The sequence below is a fragment of the Myxocyprinus asiaticus genome, chromosome 30 (genome assembly GCF_019703515.2).
Source record: "Myxocyprinus asiaticus isolate MX2 ecotype Aquarium Trade chromosome 30, UBuf_Myxa_2, whole genome shotgun sequence".
Classification (NCBI taxonomy): Eukaryota; Metazoa; Chordata; class Actinopteri; order Cypriniformes; family Catostomidae; genus Myxocyprinus; species Myxocyprinus asiaticus.
The window spans coordinates 1,259,086-1,279,085 of record NC_059373.1 but is presented as its reverse complement, the minus strand read 5'-3'; the positions used below and the strand labels follow the sequence as shown (position 1 = coordinate 1,279,085).

General features: G+C 35.3%; 1 protein-coding gene across 5 annotated transcripts in view; it reads right to left on the bottom strand.

The window, feature by feature from the left end:
- The window catches only part of fhod3a (formin homology 2 domain containing 3a), a 93,504-nt gene that overhangs the window by 29,463 nt on the left and 44,041 nt on the right, over nucleotides 1-20,000 (bottom strand). Inside the window, exons 4-17 of one of the 5 annotated variants that reach the window (XM_051664065.1) lie at nucleotides 16,321-16,388; nucleotides 15,901-16,006; nucleotides 13,458-13,552; nucleotides 13,095-13,206; nucleotides 12,847-12,941; nucleotides 10,263-10,406; nucleotides 9,839-10,062; nucleotides 8,663-8,701; nucleotides 7,602-7,694; nucleotides 4,034-4,372; nucleotides 3,671-3,724; nucleotides 3,261-3,395; nucleotides 3,111-3,161; nucleotides 534-724 (exon numbers count right to left, since the gene is read on the bottom strand). In XM_051664065.1, coding sequence (XP_051520025.1) covers nucleotides 534-724; nucleotides 3,111-3,161; nucleotides 3,261-3,395; nucleotides 3,671-3,724; nucleotides 4,034-4,372; nucleotides 7,602-7,694; nucleotides 8,663-8,701; nucleotides 9,839-10,062; nucleotides 10,263-10,406; nucleotides 12,847-12,941; nucleotides 13,095-13,206; nucleotides 13,458-13,552; nucleotides 15,901-16,006; nucleotides 16,321-16,388 — 1,746 coding nt within the window. The remainder of the gene's footprint in view (nucleotides 1-533; nucleotides 725-3,110; nucleotides 3,162-3,260; nucleotides 3,396-3,670; nucleotides 3,725-4,033; nucleotides 4,373-7,601; nucleotides 7,695-8,662; nucleotides 8,702-9,838; nucleotides 10,063-10,262; nucleotides 10,407-12,846; nucleotides 12,942-13,094; nucleotides 13,207-13,457; nucleotides 13,553-15,900; nucleotides 16,007-16,320; nucleotides 16,389-20,000) is intronic. The other 4 variants (XM_051664067.1, XM_051664066.1, XM_051664068.1 and 1 more) reach the window with 4 other exon arrangements.

Sequence of the window (20,000 nt, the reverse complement as noted above, 5' to 3'; positions counted from 1 at the left end):
TCACAGTTGTGACGTCATTTCCAGCCACAGCAAACAATTTCACCCCTAATAAAGTTTGTTCAAAAGTATGTGTACTTGTTAAGCAAGTGGACAAAAGTGTCAGTGAAGAGCATGCTTGAGATGAAATATGAGCCCTCAGAATAACAGCCGCATACATTCAAAGCAAGTCAGTGTTTCTTCCAGCTATAAAACCTAGAAAAATTAAAATCCAAAGGCCACATGTAGCACATGTTTAAATCATTCGGTGTGTTGAACATGTGCAAAATTCATAACACATCCCTGTGCTGTGAAACACATCAACGGCTGCCTGAACATTTCTGGCCAAAATGTAAAAAGGAAACGATAAACATTTTTACTGTCACGTCCTAAAACCCAACAATCTCTCCTTTAACATGCTTCTAATGCTTCATGTGCATCCAGACTAGAACAACCGACAGACCGTTTTAAAGCAGAACCACTTTATAAGTTGTCCCCATGATTACATCCAGTTTGGCTAATCAATGTGTCCGTAAATGTCTGTCAGGTGAGTTTACCTGGTTCAGAGGGCGGGTATGATGTAACAGGAGTGTCCTGGTCATCCTGTGAGGTCACAGAGGAGGGTGTGTCACTGCGGGATGATTGACAGTCATCAGAGGGACTGAGAGTGAGGCTGAGACCGCGAGGTGCTGAACGCACACGATCTCTCTCAAACTCCTCCGCAGCCTGTCGCTCCACCGTCTTAAACCTGAGAGAGAGAGAGAGAGAGAGAGAGAGAGAGAGAGAGAGAGGAGGGGAAAACTGTAAAAAAGCCCAGTGAAAGCAATGTAAACACATGCAGAAATCTCTCTCCATCTCATTCTTTCTGTTTGTTTCATGCTCGTTTTCTCTGGTTTTCTCAACTAACGCTCAGCTGTATCTATCTGAAAACTTTGACATGTTCAGTCTGTTTAGTTTTTTTCACAGAGCGTCCAATCAAGCAGGAGAGGAATGTTCGGGAATGTTTGGGAGCAAGAGAATAAAATAAATAAAATAAATGTGCTTGTCTTTATGGAAAAAAGGTTAAAAAAAAACAAATATTTGAGGAGGGAAATCAATGTAAACCTGTTCAAGATACTGTGTTGTACACACTATATGACACAATACAACCTGACATAAGAGTGCATCTTCAACATTTGATAAAGTGCATTAAATACATAAATCTGCTATTTCAAGCGTCCCGTGAAGCCAGTATTTATAATGCCTTGTAAATGTATTATAAATGCATTATAATGCATTTGTAACGTCTCATAATACACTTTGTAACATGTTATAGAAATAATTTTAACCACAATAATGATGCATTATAGCAGAAGTTATCATGCATTATATTATATATTATATAAGGTATGCTTTAAGTGACAGAAAGTCTTATAAACAGCCATAAGATATTTTTAAGTAGTTATAAGACATTACAAGTCAAGCTTGTAAAATGGAAGTTACATGCAAATGCATAAAATACAAAAGAACACACATTCAATGTAAATGTTGAGACATTAACAACTAAACACACAAAAAACAGCTACAACTCTCAAGAAAAAATATGCATGCTGATCATGTAACCCAATCTTTGTTACTTTGTCAAATTGATTCTATATTGGACTCAATAATCAATAAACTTGTGTTGGTGAATCTTATTTGGAGACTTGTTTTTATGTAACTTCCATTATATAATCTTGACTTGTATTGTGTGTTTGTAAGGTCACTTATAATGGTAAATGATCACGTCATAAAGTCTTATAAGCTGCTTTTGCATGACAACACTTATATGATTAACTTTATTAACTTCTGCGGATGTTGATTGTGTTATAATGCATTATTCTCTATTAGGCAACTATGAATATGTTGAGTATTATTATGTATTATAACAGTTGTTACAATTATTTATGAGATGTTATAACATTGTCTGGTGTATCATGAGACATTATGAATGCAGTATAATACATTATAAATATAAGCTTCATAGAAAGTGTTCCCAATATATATTTTAATGAAAACATCATCATTTATCTTGGAGTCTATGAGTTGATTACGTGCCTCAAAACGCTTGCACACTGACACTGAACATAACGAATGTACTGTTGTTTTAACAGGTGCTTCACAGAAAACAGGCCAAAATATCTCCGATTTAGAGAGCATTAGATTGACAATGATAGAAGCAGAAGATTTATTCTGAAAAGGGCCGAAGGACAAATTGTTTCAGGAAAACAGCAGAAATAGTTGGCAGGTCATCGTGAATTTAGAACCTGAAAACAATTTAATGATTATAACTCAGGATGGGTTTCTCTCTCTCTCAATCACCAACAACATCTTGAGATCGTACCGCATCTGATAAAAACTCCAGACCTTAAAAACAACCCCAAAAATACACTTTTGTGAAAAAGCTCTTAAATAAAACACAAGTTCAGCCGATTTACAAGCGTTAACAGTTCAAAGAATAAACGTGTAATCTGATCATTTAAAAATCTCTTGACTCTTGACATCTGATTCGAAGAATGCAAATCGCCAAAAACAAAAGAAGAATGTGGAAGTGAAAGTGAAAGTGGAGATTTATAGTAAAAAAAAGACTTGGATATTGATCTGTTTTTTTCACCCACACCTATCATATCACTTCAGAAGACATGGATTAAACCACTGGAGTCATATGGATTACTTTTATGCTGCCTTTATTTGCTTTTTGGAGCTGGTCACCATTCACTTGCATTGTATGGACCAAAAGAAAAATCTTCATTTGTGTTCAGCAGAGGAAAGAAAGTCATACACATCTGGGATGGCATGAGGGGGTGTAAATGATGAGAGAATTTACATTTTTGCATGAACTGTCCCTTTAAAGCTACATCCACCAAATTTGGCACAGACCTTCAGACTTTTCAGAGTCAAGTTGCTATGAATTTTCTAACTGATCCGACTTATGATTGTCCCGTAACGGATGATTAAAAATCAAAAAAATCCCATAGACTTGCACAGATGGAGTGCACAAGTGTGAAGTTGCGCAACAAAGCAAAAAAAATTACATAGATTTATAATATCACCCAACATCCAATCAAATCAAATATGAATTTGCACAATGAGTCGTTTAGGATAAATATACTCACCTCTCTTCGCGAGCGTGTCTCGCCTCCTCCATGTTCGTCACATAGTCTCGACTACAGACACACACACACACACACACACACACACAAAAGCTGTAATTATGTGCTAGAGGAACTTGTGTATAATCGTAATGAATACATGTTGTCTTAAACCTGTGTCGATTTCTCTCCTCTCTCTCTATCCGCTGCAGTCGCTCTTCTCGCTCGACCCGTCGCCTTTCTCTCTCTGCTGCGAGAGATTCCTGATGCTGCCGGTAAGAAGACGAGAGGAGACCACCGAGACCAGGCCTGACAGAGAGAGAGAGTATATCTGTATGTATATATACAGTATATGCATGTCTTGGTGCCATTTGGAAAAATTTTCTACATAATCACCACATGGTGGCGCTCATTTGCAGCGCTGAGGTTTTCTGGTCTTATACATACTTACTTCATTTAACATAACTGCAAAAGTGATGACCATTTAGATGTATCCAGGGACTTTTACATTTCAAGCTTGGACTTACTACACACTCCTGGCCCCGCCCACTCCCTGTTCAAGATGTTAATGAACTCAAACTCACTTGTCACTCTGTAGTTTGGCTGGTGTCGATGGAGCACTTACAGCAGAAAATGACCTGAGAGAGACACACAGAGACAGATGTCATTTTATCTTCGACACAGCAACAAAATCAGGCAGAAGAGGTGACATCGCAATATGTGAGGCAAACTTAAGTGGAGCTGCAAAAATAAAACACTTTGGTGAATCTCTACCGAGATGTCTTACATCGTAAAGTGAGAAAAATGAAAACTTTCAGAAGGTGTGAACGTGTCGCTGTGTTGGGTTGAGACACAAACGTGAGGACGTGCAGATCATGATGTGGTTCAGTCCAGATAAACATGCCTAAGAGACCGGTGCTTCATGGGATACATGGTTAAGTGTCTACCTGCCACTCTTCTCTGCTGGTTTCTCCTCCTCCACATCATAAGAGAAGAGGAAGAATGGCGAGTGAGGGAGGTATGGCAAGTGGTCGCGCGGTCGAGCAGATCCACGCAGAGGCGGGCTGACCTCATTGGTTGGCGGCACGCTGATGGAGGACTTGCGTCGTGCGAGCAGAGTGGCCAGGAGCGACGGTTGGGTGGAGTCAAGAGTGGGCGGGGTTGAGCTTGACGAGCAGTCTGTACTGTTTTTCTCCTCTTCCTCTCGCTCGTTCTCTCCGGTGGAAGCTGTCATTGCGATGTTTTCTGTGTGTTCGTTGTTGTCATCTGATTTATCTTCAGGTGCACTGAAGACAGGGGGCGGCAGAGGGCAGTGTGGATCAAATAAACAGCAGTTTGTTTCACCCTTTTCTAAATGTCGTCAAGGAAAATCCTACTCCTTCATCTGACCATAAGGGGTAGCTGTTTGTATTACCTGACCAAGAAGCCTTTCTTGTTTTACTGTTGTAAATATTCACATCCTAATGTTGTAGGTACAGTCATAACATGCAATACTACTAATAATACAATTAAAAAGGTACATTAATGACGATAATATTGCATAATATATCTATTACTATCAAGCCGGACACACATAGGACAAAAGGCGCCACAGTGTGTTGGGTCGCAGGTAGGACAACACACAGATATCGCACACAGTACATGTGTGGTGCAGTGCATAGCAGTGGCAGTCCAAAAGTGGATCTACAGTAATCAGACATAAGTTCAGTCATATCAACTCTCTGAAAGATTTAGCAGATTGTGTATGATGTACTGATTTGATGTTGGTCTTGGCAGACTAGATCTGCTACGCTGCTGCTGCTCCAGAGCAAGTACGGAGACTTGCTACTGCTAGAACATACACAGATATGCTGAGTTAAGCATGTGCTTGCTGCTACACAATTAGACAAACACAACATTCTGCTGCACAATTAAACATTAATACAATTGCCCAACAAACCAGGGAAGCTGAAGAAATGCATTACACAAAACACAACACCCCAACCAAGCTGATCTATCACCAAGACTTGTGTACTGCTGCTGCACCGAAGAGCCATGTGCACCGAGTGTGTGCTAGCTAAGTGTGCCTGGGCCTGCTTGGCCGAATTGCATCACGCTTATGAACTAAATCTCTATGTGTGCCTGGGCCAGTTTATCCGAATGGCTTAAAAAGCTAGTGACCTGACTCAATATGTGTACCTGGAACAGGAAAGCCCAGAGCTTATTTAACTAGTGACTTAGCCTAGCTATGTGTAGATTTATTTAAAAGTGCCTGATTTGGCTATGGCTTACCTTGTTAAAGGCGCGCTTCTATGTGTCATGGCCAAAAGCAGACCTTACCGTGCAAGCTCTTAGAAGAAAACCCCAGCAACCACCTGAGCAAATAGCATTTTCAGAGAAAACTCTCGCTGCGCGCCGCAGTGAAATTGACTTGCAAACTGAGCAAAGAGAGAGTCCACAAGTTGATTGGCTACTACCTGATTACATTAGCTATTAGCTTACACCATGTGGGTCAACTGGCTTCACATGTCACATGTGAGTGAGCTGATTGGCTAGCAGATACTAAGTTCAAAGAACCTTTCATCTGGTGCTATTTGGAGTTTCATGCCTGAACTTAGTCATTTACACCACAAAAGTTTTTTGCACTTTTTAAAGAATGAACAAAGTGACAGAGTTTGCAGGTTGGTGAATGGAAAAAAAACCCTTTGCAACTGCACAAACTGAAAGATTAGAAAGTGTGATGTTTATAATGAAATTCCTCTATATGTACCCTATGCTTTAATAAAGCTGAAACGTTATTTTGTGGGCATGTTGCTTAAAGGAATATTCCGGGTTCAATAAAAGTTAGGCTCAATCGACAGCAATGTGGCATAATGTTGAACACCACAAAAATTAATTTCGACCCGTCCCTCCTTTTCTTTAAAAAAAGCACAAATTGGGGGCCTGGGTAGCTCAACGAGTAAAGACGCTGACTATCACCCCTGGAATCGCAAGTTCGAATCCAGGGCGTGCCAAGTGACTCCAGCCAGGTCTCCTAAGCAACCAAATTGGCCCGGTTGCTAGGGAGGGTAGAGTCACATGGGGTAACCTCCTCATGGTCACTATAATGTGGTTCTCGCTCTCGGTGGGGCTTGTGGTGAGTTGTGCGTGGATGCCGCGGAGAATAACGTGAAGCCTCCACACACTCTACGTCTCCGTGGTAACGCGCTCAACAAGCCACGTGATAAAATGCGCAGATTGACGGTCTCAGACGCGGAGGCAACTGAGATTTGTCCTCCGCCACCCGGATTGAGGTGAGTCACTACGCCACCATGAGGACTTAGAGCGCATTGGGAATTGGGCATTCCAAATTGGAGAGAAAAATGGGAGAAAAAAAAGGCACTTAAAATGTTCTTCACTCTGATAATATTGGCATTACAAACACCATCCATGTGTGGCAACAGATCAGAACATTTATATTTGTGAATCAGTGTCACAAAAGTAAAAGCGCATTCGTGTTGATTTTTGAAGGCGAGTACAAAAGCAAATCGCTAAACTAAAATAATTTTTACTGCTCTAATGCAATCAGTTTGGCATTAAACACTGCATCTTCAGTGTAATTCCGGATAGTATCAGGTCTGTGTGTGTAATTCCACCCCCTCTATTGAAAAATAGTTGAAGATTTAACCGAACGCATGTCAGCTGAAGGCAGGTTTAGTACGAAAAATGTAAAATATTTAGAAAGAAGACGAATTCGAGGGATCAATAAATTGTAAACAATTTACTACCTTTGCCTGAGTAATATGTAATCATGTAATCCCAAAAAGTAACTGTAATCTGATTACGAGTGCTTTAATTACAGTCTGATAATTCAATCCAGATTACATGTAATCCGTTACAACCCAGCTCTGGTTATGATATATGTTACGTTTTTTTAATGCAAAATACTTTTAAATAATATATAATGATATTTAACGTCAACACTAGGCAGGCTAAATTGTTAACTTGCTAATATAAGCTAACTAAAAACCACAAAATATTTAATTTTCAATTTCAGTTATATAATATGACATGCATTAGTAATGTGGCACAGAATACACACAAAAAAAGTCAAATGCCCCAAAAAAGATATTTCGGAGTTGTTTGGGGGTCCATGAGGGGCCATATTTAACCGGTTGAAGGATTTCCCTTGACAACGGCATTTAAAAGTTAGAATTCCACAGTATGGAACACACTGATCATGGTTTAGTAGGTTCTAAAGCACATAAAGAACCTGCTGTGAGTAACAGGACGTTTCTTCTGTTGTGATGGAGATTTTCAGGTCATTCCAAAAGAGCTTCCAGAACATTCCTTACCAGCGGTTACAGGTGAAATTAGTTATACAGGGAGGTCCAGCCGAGTACAGCTGTGGAGTATGAAATCTAACCTTAAGGATCAAACAGACGCATCTAGAAAAGCTCAGGAAATAAATATGCATGGAGCCGCAGGTCTAGAAACTGATGAATCAGCACAGGTGGAGCTCAGGATGTGCAGGTGAGAGGATGTGCACTAGAATACCTGTTGACACCTGATGAAGGATTCATTCCCCCCTCATCATCATCATCATCATCATTAGACTCTGTGAGTGGAGATTCCTCCTCATCTTCTTCTCTGCAGCGAGTACAACAAACACCGATCATGCAACAAAAACAGAGCACAAACACGCGAACTACGAGACTCACAGTGCACGAGACAGATTGTGAAAGTTTTAGGCCGAAACAAATTCTGCACAACTGTACATGAACACAAACGCTTCTAGCAACACAAGCTTGATTTCATGCGTTGCTGTGTTTCCAAATTTAACACACAATGTAAGTACGCGTTGCATTCTCAGTTTTCCCACACGGGGCGCTGTATTCCCTGTTACAACTGTTAAGAACCCATTATATAGTGTAACATTATCTAACACTGCAAGCACGAGACTTTCAGATTGCATTCTGGTAATGTTGGCATTGAACAAGCATTTTCGTTTGCATTGTGTACTTGCACAAGTATATTTCTGGCCTGAAAGATAAAAAGACAGAACCACAGGGAAGAGATGAAACAGAACTAGGCATGTGATTTTCAGAGATCCCTGTAGAACAGTCATTGTTAGAGGACAAAATAAGAGCGATATTAGATTAAATACAATCCCTAATGTCTGATGTGAATTAAGTTAAGCAGTCAGTGTAGATGTACAGTATATATCCACACACACACACTCACGTGGTCCATATATCACCAGTGTTTATAGCAGTTGGCATGAGCGATGGCTCAGTATACCGTAACACTCCTGTGGCACCAGTACACCGCTTTCTGAGCAAGTTCACTTTGAATAAGTTCAAACATGTTTAAAACGTGATTGCTGGTCCAGGTTATATGTGCTCAGTGTTTGAATTAGTTGTGATAACCAGTGACAGACAACAGCTGAACACATGACCCAAACCAGCCAAGACATGTGCTCTTAATAACACATTAATGATGTGGAAACCATTCAAATATTCTCTGTTGTTTGTTGGCATTCATGCGATTATGTCTGAATAGATGTTTTTGGGTCAGTGAGATCTGCCTGATTAACCTCAGACAGAATAAAGACTTACATCACTGGGAGACATTTCGACTCATGCATCACACGTGCTCTGGAGCAAAAACATCAACAGAACATTGATAACACATATTGAGAATATTCTGCTGTCACACTTTCATATTGAGGATATCCTGTTGTCAGGAACTGCTGATATTAAGTTAACATGTTCAGAGCCGTGGGGTCCCGAATGTAAAACAAAAAGTGTTCCAAAAAAAAAAGAAAGAAAGAACTTTAAAACAGTTTAATTAAATTAAATTATTAAATTAAAATCTTCCAAATAAATCCAAATGTTAAAATATCAATGTATATAAATATTAATCTTAAAAATACTTATAATAATATTTGACAAATAATAAAATGATTTAATCTAAATCTGTTAAACTGTTAAATATAAATGTAAATCTTAAAATAATTTAATGTCTAATAATATTTAAATATTTAAAAAACAAATTATTAAATCGAAATCTTCCATATGAATCTACATGTTAAACATGTAAATGTAAAAACAAATAAATAAAATATCTTTAAATAATATTTAAAAAATAATACAATTATTACATCTAAATTCTCCATCTACGTAAATCGAAATTCTAAATATGCATTACAATATTTAGTTTTTTTATTTGATTAAATTCCATCAAATTGAATTGTGTAATTTTTAACAAAATTAAATGAATTAATAATAAAACTTAAAATATTTGTTTTATTTTATTAAATTAATTTCCATCCAGTTTAATTGTGTTGTTTAACTAAATGAAATTAATAAAACTTAAAATATGTATTTTATTTTATTTTATTAAAATCCATTAAATTGAATTGTGTAGTGTTTAACAAAATTAAATAAGTGTTCAAATATAATATTAAAATGTCAATGTAAATGCTTAATAATAATATTTCTAATAAATATTTTAAAAAATAATGTAATTATTAATAATACCATTTCTAATAAGCATTTTTTTTTATTAGTACCTCAACATTTTCCATATAAATTGAAATGTTAAATATGTAAATGTTAATATAAATGTAAATCTTAAACATAAATCTTCAAATTAAACATTTAGGCATAGAAATGAGTGATTCCCCTGGACAGCATTTACTGTGAATTGTACCAGAGTTCAACGTCAACATGTCAGAGGTCAAAGTCAGAGGTGACAGTGACATTCACGTTTAAAGAACATATTTCTCTCACCTTTCGTTCAGTTCCTGTCCGTTAAACGGCTGGAAGTTTGTGCAGTGTGGGGAGGCTGGACTTAGCGGGGAGGCGTGGCCTGATCTGCCCAGTGAATGTCTGCGGCTGCGACGTCTCTCTAAGCCCCGCCTCTCTCCTCCACCAACACTGGACCCGCGTCTCTCTTGACGACCAGAGGACGGCGGCAAACTGTCCTCATCACCATCTTCATGACGAAGAGTCGCCTGATGGTAAGAAGGACATTTATTGCAACTAAACTGCAAAAACAACTTGTTCTGAAATTATCATTAACATATGACTGCTGACATTTACATAAACACATACTTAGTATTCAGCAACTAGACCTGCCCTGATGAAGTGTGAACGATGTCAGAATGTGAAGGTTAGCCAACTAGAACAGAGGTAATTTACATATAAAAGGTACCTCATAGATGTTGAGCTGCTCCAGAAGATCCAGATCGGTTCCTTTGCGACCCAGATACCTGCGGAACACAGACTCAATCTCCTGCTCCTCCAGAACATCCACTATATCATAGAACGAGTCCTGATCGGGCAGAGCCGCCAGCGTCTGATGAAGAGAGAGAGAGATGGTGACACTTTATTTTAAGAGTCCACAAATATGCACTAGTTAAGCATGAATAAGACAGTAATTAATAATGAGCTGAATGTAGAGTCTATTTTAACAATAGTTTACAACTTGATAAACATCTTTATTTTGTTTAAAAAGCAATGTAATTAATGCTCAGTTTCAGAGATCCGTCATATATCAAGCTTACTAAACAATTTTAAACTTAAACTTAAAATATTTAGTTTCTTTTCTTTTCTTTTATTAAATTACATCAAATTGAATGGTGTAATATTTAAAAATAAATTAATGAATAAAACTTAAAATATTTACTTTTTTATTTTATTTAATGAAATTCAATCAAACTGAATTGTGTAATATTTAACAAAATTAAACGAATAAAACTTAAAATATTTAGTTTTTAATTTTTATTAAATTCCATCAAATTGAATTGTGCAATGTTTAACAAAATTAGATTATTAAAACTTAAAATATTTAGTTTCTTTTCTTTTATTAAATTACATCAAATTGAATGGTTTAATATTTTAAAAAAAATTAAATGAATAAAACTTAAAATATTTACTTTTTTATTTTATTTTATTAAATTTCATCAAACTGAACTGTTATGTTTAACAAAATTAAATCAATAAAACTTAAAATATTTAATTTTTAATTTTTATTAAATTCCATTAAATTGAATTGAGTAATGTTTAATAAGATTACATTTTTAAAACTTAAAATATTTTGTTTTTTTATTTTATTTTATTTTATTAAATTCTATCAAACTGAATGGGGTAATATTGAAAAAAAATATTATATGAATTATATTAATATTTAATAATTATATTAATAATTATTTAATTAAATTCCATCAAATTGAATTGTGTTAACTAAATTAAATGAATAAAACTTAAAATATATATTTTATTTTATTAAATTTCATCAAATTGAACTGTGCCATTTTTAACTAAATTAAATTAATAAAACGTAAAATATTTAGTTATTTTACTTTATTTTATTAAATTCCATCAAATTGAATCGTGTAATATTTAACGAAATTAAATGAATAAAACTTAAAATATTTCGTTTTTAAATTGTATTAAATTCCATCAAGTTGAATTGTGCAATGTTTAACAAAATTATATTATTAAAACTTAAAATATTTAATTTTTTATTTTATTTTATTAAATTCCATCAAACTGAATTGTGTAATATTTAACCAAATTAAATGAATAAAACTTAAGATATTTAGTTTTAAATTTTTATTAAATTCCATCAAACTGAATTGTGCAATGTTTAACAAAATTAGATTATTAAAAATAAAAAATATTTAGTTTCTTTTCTTTTATTAAATATCATCAAATTGAATGGTGTAATATTAAAAAAAAACAATTATGAATAAAACTTAAAATATTTAGTTTCTTTTCTTTTCTTTTCTTTTATTAAATACATCAAATTGAATGGTGTAATATATAAAAAAAAATAAATGAATAAAACTTAAAATATTTAGGTTTTAATTTTTATTACATTCCATCAAATTGAATTGAGTAATGTTTAACAAAATTATATTATTAAAAATATAAATATTTAGTTCTAAAATGTATGCTATTAAAGATAACTAAATTTAATTGGATGGAATTTTGCTGTGAAATAGAAATGCGAAAATCTTTAAATTATTTTCTGAGTGTAAAGTGAAAGTTTAACCAACTCAAGTTGGTTTGTTTTGAACTTAGGTGGTATTTTAAGTTGATTTAACTATATTAAGACTAATTATTATTGGTTTTACTAAATTGTTATTAACAAATTGCTTAAGTTAATATGACACCCTGTTCTAAAGTAAAACATTAACTTGCACAAGTTATTAATTTGTTTGACATTTATTAAGTGATCTCAGTATTTGCAGTTTATTAAATAAAAAATAATAATAATTTTTGTTTTTGTTTCAGAACATAGGGTCGAGTTGTCTTTAATAGAAGATTTTTAGTAACTTCTTGGTTACAGCTTTGAAAAGCCAATAATAATTTGCCTTAAATTACTGCCTAAAATTGTTTAGTAAAGCATGATTTTTGAAACTGAGCATTAATTACAATACTTTTTACACAAAAGATGATCAGTAAGTTGTAAATGATGGCCAAGATAGCCTTACTCTACATTTAGTTAATTATTAATTACTGTCTTATTCATAGTGAACTAGTGCATTATTGTGGACCCTTGAATTAAAGTGCTACCAGAGAGATTGTGTACTTACTTAGCTATAATTTGGGAACAAAACTGTCCCCAGAAATGAGCTAAATGTGACAAAAACTCTTGGCGACATCCTCAATTGGAAAAGTGATTAATAAATAAATTGAATAAAGCAAAAAAATGTCTTCTGGGTTAGGCATTTTAATTAGCTTTACGATATGACCTCATTTAGATAGCAAATTCAAAAAGTGTTTCTGACCTTGTTAATGAGTGTCATCACATACACCAACAGTTCTGTGTCCACTCCGTCCTTCTCTGCCAGAATCTCCATAGCGTTTGACCACAGCTTACAACCTGAACAAAACAGAAAATATCAGAAACTAATTTAGCACATTTTAACAAATGCTGAAAATTCACATACCATGCACATGCAGTATACATGCTGATATTATGGTAATATGCTATTCTAAACACATCTCAAGTCAATGTGTGTGTGTGTGTTTGTACCTCTCTTTGTGTCCACACTGTTGATGGCTTGAATCAGATGAGCAGCGTTGGACTCTGAATATTCCACAAACACGAGCAGCAGTTTCAGGGCCGTCTTCACCACCAGACGAAACTAAAACAGACAATTTTCTGTTCACTTTACATGAATCTATAAATGCAACCTTACTGCATTTCACTAGTTCACTTGTGCTGTATGCTGCATGCATATTAATTATAAAAGAGTGTTGTTATGTGTTTTAGACAAAGTAACATGATATCACACCGCAGGACATGTCAACTTCACATTTAATGTCAGCTAACCATATACCATTGTGCTTTCACCATAATATACATCGTATATACAGTTTGACTTTGAGTCGTTACCTTTGAGCCAATCAGCAGATAGAGCCACTGGATGGCCTCAGGGTGACCTATGACCCCGTTCATCCCATCCACATACAGCATGATCTGACCTAAAGCTACAGAGAGAAACCGTTTTTTTAGCCAGAAACATTAATAGCCTGATGGGAAAGACAATTTATTACAAAAACAACACTGTTTTCTGAAACAGGTCATATGAATGGCAACCGAAAGATAGCGCTGTTCTGACTCTAACACTGAGATATGTGGTCAGATTCATGGAAAACAATATGGCAATGCTGAAGATAAGGGCATCTGTGGCATGCTATTTTATAATAAATCTCTCCTGTTGCAGGATTAACTGAAATTTAAATAAGAATTAAGTAGGATTAAATTTAATGTAGGTTTACTGTGAAGTTAAATCCAGGGTAAAAATTAATAAATATACATAATATATTGTATATTATTAACCCATAAATATGTAAGAAAATGAAAATATGAACGTAAATCTTCAATATCTGAAAAATAATTAAATAATTAAATCTAAATCTTTAAGTATACATGTAAATCTTTAAATAAAATGTTTTGTAAATATTTTTTAATTAATTAAATAATCCATATAAATCAAAATTTTTTATATAAATGTAGACCTTAAATATGTATGTAAACTTAAATATTTAAAATACTTAAATGTCTTATAAATATTTGAAAATAACAACATTATTAAATTTAAATATTCCTTATTATGTAACTGTTAAAAATAAATGTAAATCTAACATATGTATGTAAATGTCAGTATAAATGTAAATAACTTAAAATGTCTAATATTTTTTTAAAACTGAATTAAATTGTTAAATATAAATCTTCTATATAAATATAACTGTTAAATGTAAATGTAAATCTTAAATATGTATGTTAATGTAAATATAAATTTACACCTTTAAATAAAATGTCTAGTAAATATTTTTTAATTAATTAAATAATTAAATTGAAATCTGTTATTAAATTGAATATCTGTTCAATATTCAATTAAATGTAAATCTAAATTAAAATAATTAAATGTCTAAAATAAAAAAAAACCAGAATTTATTTATTAAATGTAAGTTTTCCATATAAATCTATGTAAATATAATTGTAAATATTAAAATAATAATTATTTATTAAAACAAATATATTAAATTTTTTTATCTAAATGTTAAATCTAAATTAAATCTAAACATTTAGAAATATACAAATAAGTTCTCCTGGACAGCATTAACTAACTGTGAATTGTACTGAACTGTAAATCTGAGTTTTAAGTTGGATTAAAGTTAATGTAGGTTTACTGTGAAATTAAATACAGGATAAAAATTATATATAATATATATATATAACTGTACAAGTTATACAAGTAGAATATGATTGTTTTAATAGATCTGGGCTGCGTTTCCCAATAACAATTGATCTTAAGAGTGTTTTCTACATGCGATTTTACGAACGATTTTGCGTTTCCCAAAACTGCGCTTAACATGAACGTGCGAGGATGTGCTTTAAGTGCTACTAAAGAGAGACGCTGTCCATAAACGTGAAGTGCTGAAATGTGACCGTATAGTGCTGCTTGTGGTCGCAGCTTCATTATGTTTGTGCATAACTTTAAAAACGATACATTTATTTTACACAATCACTGCTTCGTTCATCAGATGTGCATTTTAATAATTCGTTTTTAAAATTTGCTCTGTGGGTTGAGATTAAAGCTTCCAGGATCAGTGAAGACAGCGGAGACCCTGTGTACGGTCCTGCTAATGACAACAAGCATTAATTGAATATAACGAGGTTTACCGTGTTATTGCGGAGCGCAAAATAAGGAGACGTGTGGAAGCTGCGCTTTAGGGACATTCATCAATCAAAGGGAGATCTGCTCTTTACTCCCAAAAGTGATAAGGGTAATAGCAATGCTGCACATCATGTGTGGTACTACACAACACGTGGTGCAGGCGAGAGAGCCCTTAGGTGTCAGAGAGGAAGAGGAGACGATATACTGTACAGATAATTTTCATGCACGGCAGCAATTATTGACTTTTTCCTTCTCTCTCTTATTATTATTAGCCTTGATGAATAAATGAGCATAAAGTGTAGCTATAGGTGTTTAAATTGCATCAGGTGTAATTTCGAGATTGTCCTGCAGGTGTCTGCATAAGTCTGTGTCCTTATGATGCTCTTAGCGCTGTACAATTACTCCAGAGCACTCGTTAATCTACAAGCATTTTCAAATACTTAATTTATGATGCTTTTGGAAAATGGGCCACAAAACTAAGATGAATCGTACGATCTACTTATGCTTAACGATGCTTTTGGGGAACGAGGCCCTGTTCTCGTTATACAATGATACAATGATGTTTCACTTTTGATGACCAACATTTTGATTGGATAATTCTACACGAATGCTTAATCTGAAGTGTAATAAAGTCTCACAGCAGTAATGACGCACCTCTGAGGATGTAGTTCTGATAATTCTGATCCGCTTCTGTGCCGACCTTTATTAGACAGGTGAGACCCTCCGCCATCACAAACTCATGAACCAGGTCTTTATCATCCTACAATGTGATGATAAGCAGTTAAAAGTCAATACTTTAGATCAAACACTTTTTCTTTAGAATTACATTCACTGAATTGTGTACAGTAAAGCCTGAGGCATACAGAAGTGAACATAACTGCTTACAGCTACACACACAGTGTAAGGAATTAAACTTGAAGTCGAGCTTTTGAGATACTTGGAGCCGCTTGTTGTTATGGAAACACACAGCTGCCACGGCAACCGCCTCATGCAGTTGGAGTAGTGCGACCTGCTGTGATCTTACTACAACTACATATTACAACAGTGTGTGTGTGTGTGTGTGTGTGTGATTACCTGGAATATCTGCTTGAGAGAAAACAGCGCCCTCCTCAGGTCACGTCCATTTGAATTATACAGCTTCTCTAGAGACAGACAGACAGACAGACAGACAGATCATCTGAGGTTCGACCATTGGAAAGAAACATCTCTTTAAAATCTCATTTGTTTCTCTAACAGAGAAATGAAACTAAATGGAGAATTAAATTGGAGTCTTGTGCTTCTCAGATGTTTCTCCTGAGAAAAGTAACATGATACTTTCTGAAACAAATAGCTGTTTATAAAATGCTACATCCTTTTTTTTATTATTGTTGTTTTGCACACTTTCCAATGTCTTGTATGAAGCAATGGGAAGTCAGATAGTGCTCATTAATGTCTTAATTCTGTCAGGCCTGTTTTTTAGTGGCAGATAAACTCTACTCTGATTTAAAGAATGAATTAAATAATCCGTTATATATTTACAAGGATAGATGCAATGTAAAGGAGCTGTGGTGTAACTTTAGTTGAAATATTTTAAATAATGATGATGTTGTAGTTTGAGCAGATGCAGTTTCACAATATCTTCATGAACACTTCATGAAAACCTGAGCAGAACTACAGAGTCTGTGTGTTATAACATCAATCATTATCATCCTACAACACACACACATTATTCATTATTCTTTTATTCACATACAGAGATTCCACACGTTTTGTGTAAGCTGTTGTGGAAAAATAACGCCGGAAAACATGAAGAAAAACTGAGAGAGAGAGAGAGAGAGAGAGAGAGAGAGATTAATATCTCTTTACTTATTCAAAACAGTTTTCTACAACACAATAATCAATAACCAAAAAAAGAAAAAAAAGAAAAACATGATTTAACTCAAAACAGTCCCAAAAAACAGAACATTCTCCACAACAGAACATAACATTTTTTTTAAAACACCAAATGTTTGTGAAACCCTCTACATTATTTGTACTACTATAAAAGTCGAAGTCAACTTTCAATCTGGCTTTCATCATTCTGACAAAAACAGTGTTTGCATCAAAATCTAAGGACTCTTCTATATTATTCCTTCTGCTGAGGTAGATAGCCATTTGTGCTTGACCCAATACAACATTTAACAACTGACATTTCACTCTCACTTCTGACTGTATCTAAAACCAAGTATAAACAAATGCTTAGAAAACCTTTCTCCAAACATCATAAACATTCGTTGTAACAACTGAAAAAAAGAACACAGTCTGCTACAATCCAAAAAGCAGTGATAAACTGTTTCCCTCTACAAACAAAAAGGACAATTTTCACTTACATTGGGATTAATATCAGAAATAAAAGCATCGACAGCCACAATACCATGTAGGATTCTCCATTGTAAATCTCCTACCCTTTTTGTCAGTGGTGGTTTGTATATCGCTCTCCACACAGGTCTGACCTCACTGTCAAGCCCTAGATGAACTCTCCAAAAAGTGTCAGCCCTACCGCTTAGTTTACCTTTGTTTAAAACTTTAACTTTATTTTATACATGATTTTTCCTCCCAAGACATCACACTCATTTGTGAGAGTCTCTCTGGACTCTAACAGTTGACCAGTGCAGTCTCTAAAATCAGGAAAAAGAGTCAATGCAGGAAAAGAATCATCTGGTTGACAGTGTCCATTACAGTAGTCATTTAACAAAGATAGTTCAGTCTTTGTAAGTTCACACTTCCAAGTGCTGAGCAGTTTATTTATGATCCTGATAGATCTAACTCCAACATGAGAGGCTAGACCTGCAGTGTCAATTAAATTAGGTCCACATAGATCAACTACATGTCCCAGTGTGACAATCCCAGCCGAACAGAACAACTGCATCACAAAGGGACCTGTTATATGTTCTATGTTGAAGTGAGTGCCATGCACTACTGGCTCTTTCATGACAGGGACTCACAGCTTGTCATTCTCTTTTTATGGAACATCCCCCACACGTGAACAGTCCATGGTAAAACTTTGGGAGATTATACAGTTTACGAGCGCTCAGGTCCATCAAAAACAAAGGCTCAGCAAGACCCAAATTCCCACCTCGGGTCAATATGGTTCAGGCCAAGGGTCTCCAGACAAGATCTATGGGCCCAACAAGGAGCCTCTGAATAAGTCGGAAAGCAGTGCCCCTACTGGTGAGATGAATTAGTCCCTGCCCTCTTCCTCTTTTGGTAGAAACAGTACGCTTTGCGGGACCCAATGCAGACGGTCCAAAAAAAGTCCACCATCACCACCTGTATCTTGGCCAGCAGTTGTGCTGGAGGGTCTACACAAGATAATCGATGCCACAGCATAGATGACACTAGGTTGTTGATTACTAATGTACGACCTCTAAAAGACATGTGTGGCAATATCAAAGGTGCAAAATAGCAATGGACAATACACAAAAATTTATATTTTCTACGAGGGTGTCAATACCTTCTTGTTTTTTGACAATGACAAGGAAGGTTTACACCCAAAAGAGAACATCTTAATTTGTGCAGGAGAGGCTCTATGGCCAGGGAGTACAGCTTGCCAGATAATGAACAGCCTTGTCTGACTCCCCTCTGAACCTTAAAAGGAGCACTTAAACCACCGCTGATCTTTAAAATACTCTCAATGTCACTATACAAGACTTGAATCATATTTATAAGACCAGAGCTGAACCCAAACGCATCTAGTGTTTGCCACAAATACTGATGTTCAACTCTGTCAAAAGCCTTTTCTTGATCTATTGAAATCAGACAAATTTCACAGCCCAATGAATTGGAGAGGTCCAAAACATCATGAATTAAAATAATGTTGTCAGATATCAACCTATTGGGTATTCAATAAGTCTGATCAACATGAATGATATGCTCCATAACTCTTCTCAGCCTCATGGCCAACACCTTTGACAAAAGTTTGTAGTCAACGCAAAGTAGAGCCACTGGTCGCCAGTTCTTAATCTCTTGTAAATCTCCTTTTTTGGGGAGAAGAGTAAGGATCGCTCTCCTGCAGCTCAATGGTAAATGTGCTTTAATGTCTCTGATAACAAGCAGCAAATCTTTGCCAATCACAGGCCAGAAAACTTTATAAAAGTCTACAGGAAGGCCATCAATGCCTGGAGCTTTGCACTCCTCTAGGCTCTGCAACGCAGAATGTAGCTCATCAGCAGAGATTTGTGCATCCAACTCTGCCTTAGCCTCCTCGGAAACCTTAGGTAAGCCCTCATAGAAGGACTGTGCCACCTCTGGTCTCTCTTGGAGCTCCTTCTTGAAAAGTTTCTCATAAAAACCAACAGCACATTTATGGATATCCACAGACTCTTGCAGCAGCTGCCCGGTGCTGGACCGCAGAAAGTGCGTGAGTGTCCTTTGTCCATTTTTGCGTTCAAGGCTGAAAAAAGTGAGAGGGTGCATCCATTTTAACAATATTTTGATAACGGGAGAGAACCAGAGCACCTTGGGCAGAAAAACCCAACAGGTTTGATAGAGCTGACTTTTTTTTTCATTTTTGAGAACGTTAAAATGTTCTCTTTCTCTTATGGATTCTGCCAAATCTTGCAGCTTCACTATGTCACTCTCCAAAGCTTTCATAGACCTAGTCAAGTCCCTTGTGACATTGAGAGTATACTGTAAGCACAGCTGTTTTATCTTGCCCTTCCCTATGTCCCACCACTGTTGTAAAGAAGTGTATTCAGATTTTGTCTTTGTATAACCACTCCAAAAATATTTAAAAG